General features: G+C 41.0%; 1 protein-coding gene across 1 annotated transcript; it reads right to left on the bottom strand.

Annotated features, from left to right (window-relative positions):
- Nucleotides 1-325: 325 nt before the first annotated feature.
- On the bottom strand, nt 326-19,316 carry LOC124291366 (transcription factor GATA-4-like). Its single transcript, XM_046728354.1, is given in 7 exon segments — nt 326-1,965; nt 3,167-3,269; nt 3,615-3,740; nt 5,249-5,439; nt 17,104-17,268; nt 17,271-18,163; nt 19,062-19,316. Coding segments are annotated over 6 exon segments (1,545 nt in total). The 5' UTR covers nt 17,890-18,163; nt 19,062-19,316; the 3' UTR covers nt 326-1,624.
- Nucleotides 19,317-19,553: the final 237 nt, after the last annotated feature.

Here is a 19,553-nt window from a genome sequence, read left to right as displayed (position 1 = left end):
ATATTTGCGAATACACCCTCATGTTCTGGTATTGCCAATTGTTGAATATTTCAACCATTAAAGCGTCCCATGAAGAGATACATACATGTACACAAGTTTGATCTTGTAGTGCAGTTATATTTCCCATCCCACATTCATAGAAGATTAAGCTGGTCGAAACATTGCCTGAGAAGACTTCACTCGTGGAGGTGTAAAACACCTTGTAGTGTAAAAAGAAGGTTCGGGAATTCTGACTGTGAAATATGCAATGCAACGCCGAGATGCAACGTAGGTACCTCTGCCCTTTTGCTATATGTCAAAGAGCAACAATTAACACAAACACAGATTTAGGAAACCACAACGGTTTATTTTATGGGTGAAATGTACATATATAGCAGATGTGTTACTCGTGAACTCAATAAATATATGATGACGATCGCAAAATATACATGATCGTTTGTCTGCTGTAACAACGGCCACGAGATGGAGGGATATGGCAGTAATACTGTCTCGCTTATACCAGTTCCCACTGTCTGATGCTCCAACACACGTCCGAAGCCCGGTTGCAGTTTAAGAGTATTCGCAACAACGGCCGGGAACCAGTTTACCGTCGCCATCTTTGTACCGTTATGCGATGGGTCAACCTACGCCCATATTTACGATATACATGGCAGGTCATGACTAATATGCATTGAATGATATTTTTACCCTTTTGAAAACAAAACTGTGATGGCGAACGTATAAAAGCGTGTTTTGTGGTATGGAAGCCCGTCTTGAATAATATGGAACAGGCACAAGTGGTTGACATCTGAGAACATTGGTTGAACATATCTGAATATTTGGTTGACACTCTGCTTCGTCACAACCAAGATTTACATGGCAAATAACACGTGGTGTAGTAAGGCACTGGTCGGGGCATAATTACACAGGATGATTGGCACATATTTTCAAATGATTGCAAACAAACAAATATCAAAAGAAGAGCACTAATAAATCAACTAACGATTAAAAGATAAAAGTCAGTGACAAAATAACTTTGATTGGCACAAATGACTTATTGGATGTGGCTCGGAACAATCTATACAAATCACAGATGTACATATTTGGCCGTTGAGACCAGCAACACGATTCTATTTGGGACTAGAGGGTTGACTAGACTAGATCCAATAACAAACAAAAGCACTAGCTACAAAATATGGCATTATATTCAACAATATTCTAAACTTATATTACAATATAGTGATCAGACATCGCCATCTTGCTTCATAGCGGCGGTTTGAGGTAGTACAAGAAACACAAAATGCTTTCTTCTCATTGCTGGTAATGTCTTTGTGGTAGTCGTGGCAACCGATTCCGTTACCATGGTAACCACGCATCAATACTGATAACATGATATAAATCTTCGTTGAAAACGTTCTGGTATTATCAGCTGTAACAGCGGTAATACTGTATTCCATAGTTAGTGTTCGTGTCAGAATGGCTTGAATTCAGGCCCATATACAGTTGTCCTACACGAATGAAAGAATGTTGACCGTCTATCGCAACACATCGAGGAAACTATTTGGTGGAACAGTCTTGGGCCTGGCCTGCCGTTCTTTCATACAAACGTCATTGGATTAAGGCAAAAAACAGATCACCATAGTTTTTAGTTGGCACCGACAGACACAGTATTTAGAGATGCTTCGGACCCGTGTAGATTGAGGGTACTTCCGCCGTGAGGGTGACTTGATTCGTTGTCAAGGGAGACAGGGACTGCTTTAGGGGGTGAAGGCGCTACCGTACCGTAATGACCCGGTGACGTCAGCGAGACAGGGCTGCTGAGCGATGTGTTCGACTCTGACTGACTTGGACTGAGTGACGTCAGAGTACCGTTTGGTACAAGGAGATTTGACATCGATCCATTCATTCCGTTAGGTGGCGTTGGTGAGTGGGTGTTCTGGTTGCCATGCATAGACTGAGCAGAAGGTGAGCTGGCCGGTTTAACATCTGAAAGAAATCAATATACTTAGATATGGCAAAAACACTAGAATACAACATTCAAACGAAACGATTTGAACAAGGTGGATATTACCAAGTGATTAAACAATATCAATTTATATATTTCCATCATTTCCACTTGACAGGCTTCTTCAACTATTATGCGGATGAAAATTGGTAAACGCAATCTCGGAGATATTTTAGAAGGAGTCTCGTCAGTTGGTGATAAATACGGTACCATAAATACAGTTGAAGAAGAGACATGAGAATATCTGAGTCCCCTGGGGCTTCAGCTAACGCCGGGGCTTTTGTCTTGAAACCGAGTGTGCACATCGCTACGGGATCTCCAAATATTTACACCTAACCTTTCACGGCTGTTGCCTCACGATGCCTGGCTAAGATGGCCATCAGAAAACGCCACTCAGAAAATCAAATTGCAAAGACTTGGTATCCTAGTGTAGAGTTCAAGGAAGGGTGTGCAGCTAAATTGGAGCAGCTAGTATGAATATGTTCTTATCCATTTTTGAAAATGATAACTTTGAATTTTGCAGGGCTGAAAAATTGTGAGGTTACGTATTCTTTCGTCATCAATGCAACGAATAACATCTATTCCGTGTTGATGTTCCTGTGGGGCATTTTCATGAATTTAATAATGACACATTTTAACATATATAAAAACGTTTCAAAAGTGTGTATTCAAGGCTAAGAAATAAATCACCCTAAAGGAGCACGTGCCAAGTCGATTAACATTGTGATTAAGTAGATGAGTCAGAGTCAAGAAAAGTAAATAAACAGAAACAGGAAAAAATGTCCTTTAAAAGAAAATAAATATCACATTCCGGTTCATAAAAAGATCTGTCTTTTCGATTCCGTTTCAGCCAGACACTTCAGAAAAAAGATTGGAAGTAGACGCCTCCCAAAGGCAGACTACAGGTCTCCTTCTCAGCAGGGTTAATGGGGTCAATTTACATAGAATAACCCACACACGGAGGGTTAAATCCTGGTTTGCTGAGACAATTGGCTATCTCGGGTCACGGGGTAAGTCGCTCTGTTGTTTTATTAGAAGTGAGAGGCGACCCCGGATATATAGGGAGTGTTCATATCCAGCAATAGCATGTCACAATATCTTCAATCACTAGACCATATACATGGTTGTACTCTAAACAAGGAACGAAATAACACATGAATCGTTTGTTAGAAGTGAAATTACCTGATGGTTCGGATTTGATGGGTGTTTTTGTCTTCGCAAGATTCTTGGGTTTTCTTTTCCGGGTTTGAATCCCGTCTTTCTTCATAGCTAGTGGTCTGTTAACCTGGTAAACATAAATGTATCATACATATATTTAGTGACAATGTACCGAGATAGCTTCAGACAACAGGGCCACGTGCACAAAGCGACCTTAGCACAAAGACGGTCATAGATGTTTGTTAGTGTTTTGGAGTAATGACTGTTGTTGCGCTAAGAACGTTTTTGTTCATAATGTAAATACAAAGGTTAATTATTGATTGTAAGAATAATTTAAGTTTAATTTGTATTTTGTACATTTCTGTTTGAAACATTGCAGCTCAAATAAAAGCATAATGACCATCAGTTGCCGTGTCAGCTGACCAGCATTACTTGAAGGGAGAGCGATAAAACTTAAATTCGAACTACTTACCCCATGGAGTTTATAATAAAGCCCACAGGCGTTACAGACGGGCTCGCCCTCGTTGTTCCGCCTCCAGAGAGTCGTTGTAGTGGTGTGACAGTTGGCGCAGGAGAGGCCCACTCGTCGAGATGCCGACTGGAATAACAAGGGTAGATTTAATGCCTGCTCAAGACTTCTACATGGAAATTTGACGTTGTCCTATCTTTACCTTAACAGATCATTGAATGCAGTTTGACTATTAAGCTTGAAAACCCGTCCGTTTGTGAGATACGCCATGATTAGATTTATGCACCTATTTGAAATATACGCCAACTTGTTTAATGAATCTGATGTTTCTGATGGGCCTGTCCTCTTGGCAACAACTTGGGACTCGGAATGGCGTTCCATATTTCACTTCATGTTATTGTTTCAGGTTTACTTCACATAAACATTACAAAGGTTAAGGCTGGTGGCTGTGGGGCTTTGTAACGCTAATTGCCACACCCTCTGTCCCCTTTCCCCTACGACGGAATGAGGAACGCGAACCCCACAAGCATGGAACGAAATACACCCCGCATACTCTACACGCTGTGAGCACAAGAGGCGCCACACCAGGGGTCGGTCTGACCTCTGCGAGTGATCTCCCTTTATCATACCATCTGGTTTATCTCAAAAGACGGATTCTTCTTCATTTAACAGTAATGTCTTCTTTTCGCCGATAGACCCGCGTCGTGTTTTGACAATAACCGCTTTGGGATCGGTGTTTTAGGGTCGGGCCAAGTGATAGAGAACATACGGAGAGTTGGAAGGGGAGACTTGTTAGCAAAATATTGAGGATTCCATAGTGGAATTGCGGCTAAATATTTGTAAATGGACAGTTTGAGTCGCGGGACCCATGACGATAGCTTACAAAACCTAAACAAAACGCAGAATTATACCTTGCCATCTCAAAGTGCAAGTTAGTAAAAATAAACTTTGCAAAAGAGTTCTTTTTGTGTGTGCGCGTGAATGAATTTATTGCCTAATTCCGCAGAATAAACGCCCAGTGTTTAGAGAGTCCCTCAGGTCCTAAGATGAATGAGCTTGCCAAATTGTGATTTAAATCTCAAGGGTAAAAATAGCCATTATAGATTCGCCTCGTGCTGAGTTTACGAAATCTGATCCGAATATTGAAAGCCAAAAAACTAAGATGGCAATAAATAAATAAGACTGCTTCATTTTGTACACCTGTAGAAGGGATTAATTTCCACATCATTAACTTTAGTTATGTCAAAAAGAGGAGTTTTTCGTGTGTCGGTTCCCATATCCATCACATGCATGTACATGGCGATGCTTTTCCATCACTGAGTCTTTGTTTCAATTTCAGTGTTATCTTAGTGTCATTATACTTCGACAACTGAAGAAAAGGATAAATTCACCAGAACCTATATTTAGTAATACACCGCTATAGTTACAAATCCAGAAGACGTGCACTACTGCTGAAAGTTTAATCATTGTACAAATTCTAGGCCTACTAAACAGACAAAAAACACTAAAGTATATTTCCGTGTGATTCTGACCTTTAAGTCTGACTTGTCTTTATGTGAATCAGTTATGAACTTATCCAGATAATAAGAATAGCATAAAAAACAGTATTTGATCCAACTCACTTCTAATTTACCTACCAGACGGCGCTGGGGTTTAATCAGAGGGCGGTTGATGCCGTTCATCTTATGGTACAGTCCGCATGCATTGCACAGGTAATGGCCTGTTCCATCCCGTCGCCAGAGGGGTGTTGAGATCGCTCCACAGTTGACACATTCTCGGCCCTCCAGGTCAGCAAAATAGTCCTGGCCATCTGCAAATGGGAATTCACCTATTTGAGAAGAAGGGGGTCCCCTTCTGTCAAGAACATAGTTGCACAAACAATATACAAAGAATGTGATATATAGTTACAGACTCGAAAGGTCAGGCGATATTTCCTAATTACATTAAATATCACCCAAGACTATGAGATATATATTTTTCCTATATGTTCAAGAAACAATTTAAAAAGGTGTTTGATCTAATCTAGCTTGGTAATCTAGACTAACAACTAGTCTCTGAAATGAACACATTTTACAGAAAAATTGAAATTGAATACAATAAAAAGGAGCCCAGAGACTTCCTTCATTTTCAGAAACTGTGGACATCTAGACTTGCCACACCTTCTAGACTTGCATGGGCTACATTGGGTATATTTATTCCAGAGTCTGTACAACAGACTAATGGTAATCCAGTTGATGACGTTTTGAAGATACAGGACGGTCACACAGCTTTACATTTGTATAATCTTTCACGCACAGGATATACATTTCTGATGACAAGAAAGAAATTAGGGTAAAAAATATTTTGAAATGATGACCTATTTCTGACCTAAATGACCAAAGATGCCCTCCCTTTCAGGAAGAGTGACCTCCCTTTTAACTGACCACATCCTGTTTACGGACTCTGATGGTACATCAACCAATGTTTTCTTTCATGTTTATCACGTGATGACAGCCTGTGAGGGGTATCGCTAGTGACCCATTTCACCTACATCTTAAACTCCTCTGTCAACATACACTTCGGCCATACGGACAGTGTCCAAAGTAGGTCAGGGCCTTATCTAGGATATCTCTATAACACATTTATAATTGTCACTATCTCTGCCCTGGCATGTGTAGAGGGAGGTGTGTAGACATATCCGATATATTATGGTGAAAAACTTGTTATGCTTGACACTGAATACACAAGTGAGTGGGCTGTTGAGTAGTAAGTGTTCTTGGTCAACTCTCAACCATGGGTTAGTGAGTGAACAAGTTATACACCGTTCTAGAAAATCTCCAATGCCACCAGCAGTGTGATGTACAGATTGTGCCTATGTTGGACATTGAACCCCGTCTTCGGCAAGACGAGTGAACGCTTTCGCTCAGTCAACATAAACGTCATTTTGCTATTGAACCAACTCATATAAACGGGTACATACCACAATTAGACAACGAGGAGCGTTGGCGCGAATCAAACCGTTTTACTGATCTAATGTGAACCAGCCCCATCTTCCAATCGTATGAATAAAAGTGTAACAACATTACTTGGAGAATACAGCCTGTAATATAGTGATACAGAGTACAGCATGGTTCTCGGACTTTCAGCTGAAGGATGAACCTTCTAAATGTGAGGGATACCAGACAGTGTTGCGGCTCGTAACCAACTGTATACACCAGTTTATTCACGCCCTCTCATAAAACAAGTAACAAAATTTAACGAACGGGCCGCTTAAAGACTTGTCGACAGATATGAAACATGCACATGAAAACTCCCCCTTAAAGTTAAAATGAACCGGAAGCGAACGACGAGAAGCAGACGACATTTTTGCGGGACTGCGGACGTACTGAGTCGTCTGGAAGAGACGCATCTCCTGACATCAAAGTATTCCAAAATGGTGTTTTGACACAAACCTGCGATTCAGAAGCATTCGGTGTCTTACCATAGGATTCAGTGTTTGCAAATTCCTTGTGATAGAAATGGTAACATTGGGATGGAGTTGACACTGGTTTGTATAAACCGTCAGACACTCTTCCAGCTGAGGCGCGTTGGCAAACCTGGACGATGTCTAAAACCTAGTTTTGCTCTCAACATGACAAGGGAGCATTATACATGACACATATTAACACGAGCATACACCATAAGATTTACACCCTGGTCTCTTATTCGGTGGAGAAACGTGTTTTGGAAATAACCGTTGAATTGCTTTTCTTCAAAACCTAGTTTTCTATGTTGTATTCTTTCGGACAGATGTCAAATAACGTGTTTGTAATGAGCACATACTCTGTACCTAAGTGAAGATAATATGGCCGTTCTAGAAAGAACGATTTTTACAACTTTGTCAGCTCTTGAACCTTTGCCAAGGGGACTGTTCTGGTTTATTTAGATGCAGTATTAAAACCTGCGGTGGCTAATTGTAGACGTGTACAGCAAATGATGCAACCAAAATCGCTCGACATAATTTTAACCTATGACCCAAACTCTCTCGTGAACGTCCATCATTATACTCCCAATTAGCGCGTGATAAGCATGAACTCTCGCGATCTCTCGTGCGCGAGACGGCGCCAGAAAACGACATAGGGACACACAGGATTGCCCTCACCACTACAGTTTATGTTTGAAATAATAATTCTCGAGCTGTAGTTACATTCACCACGCATGTCCGTACATGTTGCGGAGGGAGGCATCAGCACTAATGGCGCAAATTACACGTTTATGGCAGGCCAACTGGGACACAATTCACTCACACCGGCTAAAACCGTAAACTGGAAAGTGTCTGGTCGGGGGATATAATATATAAAGTTTGTCAGGGTTTGAAGTAAGAACGTAGACGGAGAGCAACTGGCACCCCTACAGGAGGTGAGACCCGTACCCAGATAATGTGCCAACATAGCAGGAATAATGTGTGAAATTTATAGGAAGTCTCACGGCATCTCGTGAGAAACAAGAACACAGTGGGATGTGTCAGGTATTATTTATCGTCTCCTTGATGACGTCACACCAGGGTGCATTCTGGGAGGCGTAGCTTAATGTGCCGGGAGACGTAAACGTTTTAATACTGGTGTTTATACAACTGTGTAAATCCATCTCTCATAAGCTGGTGTTTACATAATATAACCGTTATAGTTTCCTGAAGTAAAGCAAGTATTTACATAGTTCGATGTCATAATATTGTGGATTTACTTCTTGCTCTGACACATCTGCGATTGGTGAACGTTCATGAGAAAATGTTTTACTTTGGAAAAACGTTAAACTCAAATTAAACTTCATTTAAAAGTGAGGTAAAAACTTGCAAGTTCTACAAATATCTTAAGGAAACCACGCTGCAACGCAATGTTCTAGTTCACTTGCTTACACAAATAATGATGAAAGGCCCTTTAGCCTACCACAGAATCAAGCAGTGCAACTGTCATAAAGACATTTTACTCTATGACTGTATTTGTGTCACGATTCTTGCTCAGTATGTGGTATAATAGGTATAAAGGTGTTCACCGGTACTAGGACTGTGAGAGATTAGCCTTAATCCACCAATAGGAATATCCCAGTGATATATCGGCAGAGACACATCGAACCACATTTTCTGCTTAAACGCGAACACTTGTGAGCCGGGGCTACTCCACCGCATGGTTTTCAAAATGAACTTGACTCATGATTCTTTAAGTTCAAAGTTAACTTTGAAATGACGATCTATTGGTAACTCTGTTTAGGGTGGAGTAGGGTTGAGGTTGTTGTTGGTGGTGTCCGTCATCACAGATTGCACCGATGTGTTTGTTACATGCTCGTGCGTGCATGTTCCGCATGTGTAACATGATTATTACAGCGATACAGTTAGAGCCCCTCCTATCTGGATCAATCATATCACCCAGGTGAATACATGCTTTATGTCTTCATTGCAAGCATGCAACTGAAATAGCCCCGTGCCGTGGCTCTGTCAGCACTCGTGGACCCGGATAAGAGATTTGTTGTTAGTATATTTATCTTCTAAGTTTGTTTTAAATCCTGTGTAAACTCACACTTTACGCAATCTGTCAGGGATATCGATATTCGATCCGCCAAGACTACGGCGCGTGACGGGAAAGGGTGGAGCAATTATACACAACACTATAGCATTTTGCGGTTGCCTGTTCGAGAAATCCTTTTTAAAACATGCTAACCTATCGTTTTTGCAGTTTTTTATTAATATGGTGGACTATTCTATGAAAGTTCTCACCCTTGTTTTCCAGGACCAGGCCACCCTCATACCTAGATCATCCTACCCTGCCATGTATACACAACCATATTCTCTTATGTATACCCTCACCCATCCCCCTATACACAATACCAACCCATCCACATATACATGACCACCATTCCTTATATGCATGACCACAGGAGAAGATACGGGTTAGAACTAGTCTTCAGCAACCCATGCGCAACCCGTTCGTTAGAGGTGACGAACGGGATTTGGTTGACACTTGCCATCGTATTCCGGTTGCGTAGGTCATTGATGTCAGTCATTGGATTGCGTGTTCCAGACTCGATTATTTACAGACCGCCATCATATAGCTTGAATAATGCTGAGTCCGGCGTTAAGCAACAAACATACTTGACAACAAATCATAATACATATCAATTAATATCATATTGCGTATATCACATACAGTCTAAACAGAGACATCACAACGAGCCGACTTCTGATTCTGAATAAGGTTTGTTATCACCTTGAGTGCATTTCCTTCTCTTTCGACAACCCAGACGACCAGTTGTTTCAATAATGTGTATGGCTTAAACTTTAAACACACGTAATCTCTCTAATAATCTCTATCAGTTACACCGGCGCTCCATCAGATTCAAACAGCCAAAGATTTCAAGTGTTACAGAATTTGTGTAAGACATCGACCCGGTTCTGTGAAGACGGTCTGCCAGAGGAGCCCCCACGCGGCGATCACGCTCAGACTACGCCTAATTAACCCCAATCAACACATGGTTCCCTGCAAAATTTGGAATCAAAATCATCCGTGAAATGAAACCGCAACAGACACCTTAACTTCTTAAATTGGCGCGGTATTTGATCCTGAACGCAACCCGAGTCATCTGCTGAAGCCGCCCCTGTTGTAGAGGTGGATATGGTGTGGCGCCCGAGACGTGAGCTGGAGCGTCGTCAAGTATTCTAAACTCTCTCTACAACACCAGCCTACCGACGGACAGAAACACGTAAAAAACTGCAGTGTGGGCATTTGTTAGTTTCAAATACAAAAGTGAATTGTGTGTTAATATTGTTTTATTTTCCATTTCGCTGTTTATAGTGAAATATGTGTAATATGTCATAAAGACAGATGTCAGAAAAGTCATGTATTAAACATTGTGATGACATGATGCGAAAAGTAGGCATTTCAAGCAATAAAACCATTTATCAATATCTATCATGTTACAGGCGATACGAGCAGATATATTTCTAGTTGTTCGTGTGTTTAAGTGCGTGCGTCTAAACGGTCGCATTCGCATTCTTCTGCAAAAATGCATGGTGACAGACTATGCATGTATGCATGCGTGTGCACATGGTTAATACTCATGTATGTATGTGTTGGTATTAGCTTATCACCGCAGATCAGTTTGTACATTTATCTGTGACTTTATGCGGGCAAATGTGTAGTCACATCGGTTATGTACCCGTGAAGGTCCGGGTTAGAATATTGGCCTTCAGTAACCCATGCTTGTCGGAAGAGGTGACTAACGAGATCGGGAGGTCAGGCTCGAATTGGATGACACCTGTCATCGGTTCCCAAATTGCGGAGATCGATGCTCATGTTGTTGATAAGGATTGTCTGGTCCAGCCTCGATTATTTACAGACCGCCGCCATATAGCTGGAATATTGCATCGGTTATGTGCTAGAGCAGGTACAGTTACCCTTTTCGGGAACGCCTGATAGTCATGTCGGGTTATTCTTTTGCACAGAGGTATTAGATCGCATCGGCGTGCCACTAGTACCAACATTTACCAGCATGTATACAATGTACTACCTTGTGCGACAGTTAAAATTAAGAATCTGGCCATCATTATACCAATATGGCATAGATCTTCGGGTGTAAGGCGGGTGGGTTGAGGGAAAGTATGTTGGGTGGGGAGTGTGTATTGTAGGAAATATGTCTTGGTAACCCAAACTTGCATGTTATATAGTCTGGTGTGTGTGTTTCACTGATTTTATGCCATGTAATGTATAAATGGAATTTACATGCGTGGTGTTTTTAAAATTTAGTTTCAATGTTATGTGACAATAACTGCTACTTGTGAGAAATGTGTATTTCGGTATGTTCCCAAAATTGTTTCTAAAACCATTATCGTCAATGAATCTAATTTTATACTAAAGCTACTACAAGTGTCAGATATATTGAGCGATACATTATGGTCCCCCATCTTAGGATAAGCCATATTTGTCATCATTTGTCATTAAGAAAATATTTGTCAGCTTGGGAAAACAATAAACCGAAGCGTGATGTACGAGACACGTGAATCATGTCGATTTCGAAATAAGGGATAGGTCGAGACCAGTAATAGCCATTTTGTGTATGCAATGTAACTCTACGAATCCAAAACAATAAATCCAGCCCCTGGAACAATAAATAAGCCCCGTGAGTGGGGCCATGTTGACCACAACCGCAGCACGACGTTGTGAGGATATCAATCCGCGATCTATCAGGGAGAAGTTATTGTATGAAAATGTAAGCGCCTGATGGCGGAGACAATAGTTCCTACCCGAGCGCTATTGTAAATGACGCGAGCGAACACACCGGAAAGATATATGTAACGGAATGGGCACGGGTATTTACATACTGGACAGCAGCAATATAAGGAGGACATAATTTACAACAATTATTTCTTGGGGTATCGAGGGACGTACGGCCACTTCAGCCTGCGTAGCAACCCTCGATTCGCGTTAGCTTGGCCCTTGTCCCTCTCAAAATGGAAGTCGAGCGCGGGGGCTCTACAAAATATTGACTTATCGTCCTGAACACACAAAGGCAGTAAAAAGTAACGCGGGTAGCTAGTAACAGAGGTATTCTACTCTCATCTGGCCCCTTAATCGGGTGGAAAATGTGGCCAAGAGATGTGAGCGGCCGGAGCGAGATCTCGCGAGGTTTGAGAGCTAAGGTCCGTTCCTTATCCCGCTACGTCGCTGGCGTTTTAAATCTTGAAATATTATCCTAGCTAAGATTGAGTTTGTACAACTAATACAGGAGTCGCCGTTATCAGAAAATTGCCGATGACACAAAGATACGCAACACCTCGGAATGATAGAGGCTTGATGATTGAATGGCGAATTTGAAACATGGGAGTCTCATCCGACCTGTGGGATAAAGGGATTAACAGTTGTGAACCATACAGAGCTACAGACATACTCCAGATAGGGAAGGCTGTCTTAAAGAATTGCCCCCCATACGTAATTGTGGTTGTTATCGGTATAAACAAGTCTAGTTGACCTAACAAATGTATGACGCCTGCCTCTCCACAGGGGTCCTTCTTTCTGACTATAAACACGATCATAGAATAGCACACTACAAAACCATCCATGTTGAATATCACCAAGAACATAAAATATTGGCTGACAGTTGCAGGATGTTGCTCCACAACCGGTGCCGCCAGAACTATTCGTTTTGTGTAGTTTTCTTAAAAAATTATATAACAGTAAAAAATCTAAAAATATCCGAAGTTTCTGAGTTAGGAAGATGAAATGCTATTTGTAAATTACAAACTGGTGCACGAACCTAGTATAACCGTCGAGGGCGTGTGGACGTTGGACGAACATGAATACATGACATGTTTTATGGATTACATAATAAAAAGAAGTTGTTTTCCATAAAACGTGTCAAGTATTAATGTAGACATCAACTGAAGACTACTTATGTCTTTTGCATCGGTTACAGTCTTAGATAGACTTAACATAGCAATAAGAGTGTGCCTTTGAAAATTATTTCCCTTAACATTTGTTCCTTTATGACTTATAAGCATTTACTGTTCAAGAGATGTTGCCCTACGGAAATTACATACAAGAATTAATTATATGTTTTCCTTGTATTTAGAATAGTTGTCAAGGCAACAATTTTGATCAGCGGAATTCGTGTGAAGACTGAAGGTGTACTATCAACATCGTGTTAAAACTTACAGGTGAAATTAACAGTAATCTCCTAGTTTACAGTTAGGGGAAATTCAGCATTCTTAACAACTAATTAAATCTTGATGCTTAGCAGATGATTGAGGAGTTGGTCGAAATGCTGAACCGATGTTTAACGGACTTAACTGAGGCAGGGACGAGAGTGACCGGAGAACACCGAGACGTGATTGTTTATTCTGCTAAGTGACGGTGTAATTGGCCTCGGTAATTGACGTGTCACCACAAAGCATCGCCGTGTCAATTAGTGACGAAGTGTTAATTACTGTAAACATGCTAAATGAAGACACGCTCGTTCGACATGGTGCTTTGTGGGTTTATCAAATTTATGATCTTTTTACTGTGCTAAACAAACAATTTTATCTTAATTTGTTGTTAAATAAGCTAATGATGGATTTGACACTTCCAAAATGGACGTCACTGAGTGGTTTACGAACACTATCTCCAAGAATTAACAGAACTTGCAGCATTAAAATTTGAGAAACAATAAATGTACTCATACTGCCCGGTAGTAGAGTTATGCCCCGAAAATCGAACCCGTTTCTTTGAACTCCTGGATGACAGAGAAACAGTAAGAATTTAAAAATGTCTTCCAAAACACGAAATCTCAAATACGTTCCTAATGAAATAAGTATTTAAATGGAGAAATCATTCAACGATTAAAATTCAATAAATTCAGTTGTTTTTTTCGGAAATTATTTTCACATCCAAGCCTCAAATTTCAATACAAGTGTGGTACCATCTTACATAATTGCTCTGAACCTGCCCAAATAGTCACGACGTTTAACAACAACCTTTAAGAGAGTACAGGTCTCATAAATAGAGTTATGAAAGTTTTCCAGTTTTGTTTGTTCCTATCATCACAGCCGGTTTGAAACTTTGACCCTCTATCCAATACAATAAACTTGTTAATAAACAACCGCCGCTTGTCTGGATAGAAGTATCGTATTTGAGGATCCGACTTTGAAAGCTACTTGTCCCCCTGTCACTTTATGTCAATGGTTATTGCATAAGAGGGGAAGGAATACATGTCAATATCACACAGCCATGACGATATCACTTATATATACGACCCAGCTACTTCGTAGGGCAATAAAGGTAATATTTCTGTGTATGGACTAACGTTTTCAAGTAATTGCAGTTTTCAAACGTATTACGCGGACTGTCCAAAGGAAAATCATTTATAAAATCAGTTATTTAGATGAAGGCACGTTTGAAGCAGATTCAGTCGACGTAGTCTGGATATATATTAAATATGTAAAATAGCATACATGCATACAAGATGGATGGTGGATTGGGTGTAAATAAAAGGGGCGAAATTCTTGGCTCGTTACATCACAACGGGTGCCAGTGGTAGTTATATTTTCATCCTCCCACCATTAGGTAGTGATACAGTGACTCTACAGTAAGTTGTATATGTTTGAATTATGAATATATACATATAATATATATAAGTAACATACTATGATAAAAGGGTAAAGACAGAATATTATTTTATCTCAAAGTGACTCAAGGGATCCGTCCTTTCGCATTTGTGTGGAACTGTTTGAATATAGCAAAGAAAGAAACACAACTTAAAGAAGGCTTCCTGAACACTGCTAACAAAGCTCCTTTGCGTTCTCGATTCAACACTAGAATGTATTAAAAATGCCAGGAATAAAATTAATTTCTGAAACGCAATTTTCTATAACATACACATCCGTATTTGTTTAACCTGTCCTTTGAGATTAAGTGATTATATTTACATGACACCATAAAGAATCCTTCCTATTGGAAAAAATAACAGAGTTTAAGTGTTTGTGACTTTAATGGTGTTATTAATACGCTACAAAATGACCCTCACTTAGTCAGGGGAAACCAAAGAGCTCACATATTGTTTTAATTTTCCGAGTACAATTATTCTTTGTAACGGCGAGCCGGTGTAGGATTACATGGGAGTATAGGGCAAGACATTTGAGAGTAACGACTCCGATTCTCACCAAGATGGACAAATTTCTCTGAAATTTACACTGGTTTAATTAACACCAGAGAGGGAAATGTATGGGAGAGAGCAAGAGCGTCACAGGGATACGTTACACAGCGTGTTGGTTCTCTGATGGATTGCGTTTCACGTCAATTATAAACTAAATTGTGCAAGTCTCTAATAACCTGTAAAACTGACCTTGGGACTTCAAGGCTGTTTACCCCAGCACTAATTAAGTTTGAAATGGAATAGGCTTCACAAAAGACCCATTCACCAAGTGTGTGGTTATACATGCGTAAAAATATTTCCCAGTTTGAAATGTAACCAAAATGAAAAGATCCCGTTTATTTAATTTTCAAACCAACGTCGCACATATTAGGAAACTGTTTGCGCCGATAACAGACTTTAAACAATACACATCCATTGTTCGTTGATATTTGCAATAACCTAAATCTGAAAATTATGAATTTGATCCGTTGATATGGTCAGCGATGAGAAATATATTATCATGCTCATTTGAAAGATGCATCAAGAGAGAGGGTCTTGGAGTATTTATATCCACTTTGCTTTTTTTTCATGTACATGTTAAAAATTGTGGCTTTCAAATAGATATAATATTTTTGTTTTTCTACTTCAAGAAACACCCCATAAGGAGATATCCGTGCCGGCCCGTGCTAACGAGCGCGTCGAATGACAAGTAAAATATATACATGCCTAACAGATAAACTGGTGTCCTATTTCAATCCAGCTGCTCGTTTTATCTTTCATTTATAATAATTTACTCAAATTGTGAGTACAGGAGCCTCGCGTTTATCATTTATCATATTTATTGATGTTTAGATAAGATTACCGGTTCCAATAGGGGAAATCAATGTTACCTTTGCTATTGTTTTAAACACATTTCACAAACTAGGTATTGAAACCTAGAGAAAAGATGCAACGGAGTGTAAATCGTTAACATTAGTGAAGAATTATGAATTGTATTGAACCTATGAAACCTTGGACGGAAACAATATCCTTTTAATTGTAACATAAATCTTATTTTTTGGCAAAAAGTCGCCCCGACATGTGCAATAAATTCAACTATTTCTTTTTGTAATGTTTTGCTTTCTCTCTACGGTGCAGTGAATATTTCAGAAATATTCTGTAATCACAAACCAAAGCCGACTTGATATTCACGACATTTCGCCCCACGGGATATTTACTTCGTTTCAAAATCACCCATGGGGGCACTAGATCCTTCTTTGATTGGAAATGCAGCTGACTTTGCGAAACAAACGAGATTGGCTTTCAATTGAGGTTAAAGGGTCTTGAAAACTTTGCCTAAAGACGTTCAACGAAATCCAAACTTTTTGCGTTGCTATGAAGACATTATTGTTGAACGTTTTCGTAACGGAAGACATTGTAACAAGCCTTAAATAGAATTTGAAAAGCCTAACTGACAGCTGCAATCTTTAGATTTTGTTCTGAAAAAAGTAAGGATTTGAACAAATGTCGAGAAGCGTTTGATGACTAACGCTGCGAAAGGCCATAATTGAACGGACCATGGATTCCTATATGGTAATTATTAATCAACATATATTACTTCACCTGTAGATTACCTATTTTCATTCTAATATCCGTCCTAAATCTTATAAGTAAGATCACAATGAATTTTTAAGCATGAATACGGAACTAAATCGATATACATAATCGATATCTACTCGCATTGATAAGTGATTTCAGATATATACACCTACAACGGACAGGTGCAGTATATTCATGATTATGATATTGGGGGAAAACTATTTCACGACCTCAGCCAAATATATGTTTTAAGGGAATAATGTAGATTAAATAAAAGGAATAAATAAAATTGACTAACCGTAGAACTCACCGGGTCCAACTCGTCTAAATCCCTGTTGCAGTGCCATGTTGTTGAACGTATTCCACGGAGACAACTCGGGGCTCATGTAGGTGGGGTAGGGATTAAGGCCGCTGGGTCGGGAAAGTGGGGTGCCGAAGCTACTGTCTGTCCTCCCCGTGGGGTAGAGATGGGTGAATTGGCTGAAGGACTGAAGGCAAATCTCGGCGACACTTGGGGATGTGTATTGGCAGTGCTGTATGCCATACTGTCAGCTTGCATACCCCACATAGCGGGGGAGCTGGGGGAGGTGGCTACCTGACCCGTCCCGTTACTGTACCCCATGGGTGGTAGGACTGCCCGGGTGGTAGGGACATACACGGGGCTGGTGCTGGACTGGAGGTAGGAGTTGGGTGGGTTTTCATGGGGGTAAGGCGGCGCCGACGTGGGCATGGCCATAGAGTGCATGGAGTTCTGGAACATGGCTGCTTGTTGGCGACTGACAATGTTGGGGTCGTGAGATGTGACACTGGTGGTGCCCGGAGCGGGACGGTCGAGGTAGTTGAAGAATACTTCTACGTCTTCACTAGGGAGAAGGGGCCCGCCGGATCCTTGGTAACTGCCGAGGGTGAGGCCAGGCTGCATACCCCGGACACCGAGGGTTCCTTGAGCCGGGCTGTGGGGGGTCGGGGGAGAGATGCCGGAGGGGTGACGAGCCTCGGTGCTTTCTACAGGAGAATGTTCTTGTGGTTCTTGCTTGACCGTTGGGTATGAGGGGGGTACCCAGGGAGACTCAATCTGTGCCATGTAACTCCATGCGCGTGTCCCGGGGGCAGGGGATGAATTCGAGGAATACAGATCGTCACACTAGCTCCACAGTGCAGTCAACAAATGTTCACCTCGATGATCTCACGACAAATATGGCGCTCAAATCCAAACAGTCATAAACAACTTGAGTGTACCTGATAAACCTTGAGCGAACCGTGCAGCGGACAACTGGTGTCTAGAGTCACCGGACCCACAGTATATACCCTGGGTGAGGAGATGAGTAGATGTAAAAGCACTGTCTTCACAGGGTTACCTGTAATTAAAAGAAAAGCGGTAAACATCAAAGAAAAACAAACAGATGAACAGCAATGTTTTCATAACTTCCGTCTTAGGACGAATGAAGACAGTCAGGTAAACAATAATCGCAATAAAAACAGCCAAAGAGGCTTCACCTACTGCTCAGTCGGTGTGTGTCCTACCATTGACAACATCAAAGAATAATGACGGGCCATGATTGGTACTTGATCGTACTTGACCATTGAAACACAGCATTAATTACCAAACACACACTGATTAAGACCCATCAAAAGTAAAACACACTGGCAGTGAATCCGGAGAGGTGCTCCCTTTTAATCCTGCTCTAGCGAATGATCCGGACATCCTATAAGCAAGGAAAACACCCCCCGCCAGTCATACGGGTGAGTGGAAGGGGGTCTGACAGATCTCCATCCTTGTTCCTGTATTTCCCCATTGCACAGCAACACAAACGCTGCACATATGAACACGTCCAAACACAAGGATCGAGCACACAAAACAAGAGTCCCATCAGAACTCCTTCCGAAATATTTTGAAATGCTATCCACAAGCCAAATAAATTGCGGAGTAACAATAACATATTGAGAGAGCGGGTCTCGACTGGCGCAACACGGTAAAGCAAGCATTTTCATACCCACCTCCTATTATCTGTAGCAAAACACTGTAACTTATTGCGATAATATACCGATATGATAAGCTCGATGTAAAATGAAATCCCGACTAGCGGCTTGGCTGAGGACTGGTTCCCGTATCTCTGGGTGGAGATACCGACGTTAAACAACACGCTGGTAATTAACTAGTCCCCGATAATGACACAGCCTCTCCTCGAAGAGACCTGCCCCTTTCGCCGACCAACTTTATAACTAGAATTCAATAACAGATTTTTCTCTCCTCACCAATTTTTTTATCGTCTTCCTTCGTCAAGGTTCGTTTGCATCCTCCGTAAGTTTTGTTAACATTCGCATCACAACCTCCTTCAACGTTCGTCTCTATTCCTCTTCGTCATTAAACCTTCAAAATATTTGCCAAAAGAACGGACTGTTCCATTTCGTCAATAGGGGCGTTGAATATAGATGTGTAACAGGATTATTCCAAATACAACTTCAAGTTATAATATCTGAACCAGATAGAAGTATTTGAAAGTAACAGATGCAAACACGAATTGATAAGTGAACTTTGTCCAAGGATTGATATATAAATGTCGACCACACTCCCGCCCTTGCCCCTTATCGAGAAAGTAGGCCGGCCCATATGAAATGCCGCCTCTGATTTGACGTTAGTATTATCAGATAGCCCAACCCCTAACGCCAGTCAAACGCCAGCATCGGGCCTGGTGGTAAGAGACGACGGTGCAAGCACAATACATTCTCTACTATCATACCAAAATG

Source organism: Haliotis rubra, unplaced genomic scaffold (genome assembly GCF_003918875.1).
Source record: "Haliotis rubra isolate DU_JTF1 unplaced genomic scaffold, ASM391887v1 Scf49, whole genome shotgun sequence".
In the NCBI taxonomy this organism is placed as follows: Eukaryota; Metazoa; Mollusca; class Gastropoda; order Lepetellida; family Haliotidae; genus Haliotis; species Haliotis rubra.
This window is presented reverse-complemented; position numbering and strand designations above follow the sequence as displayed.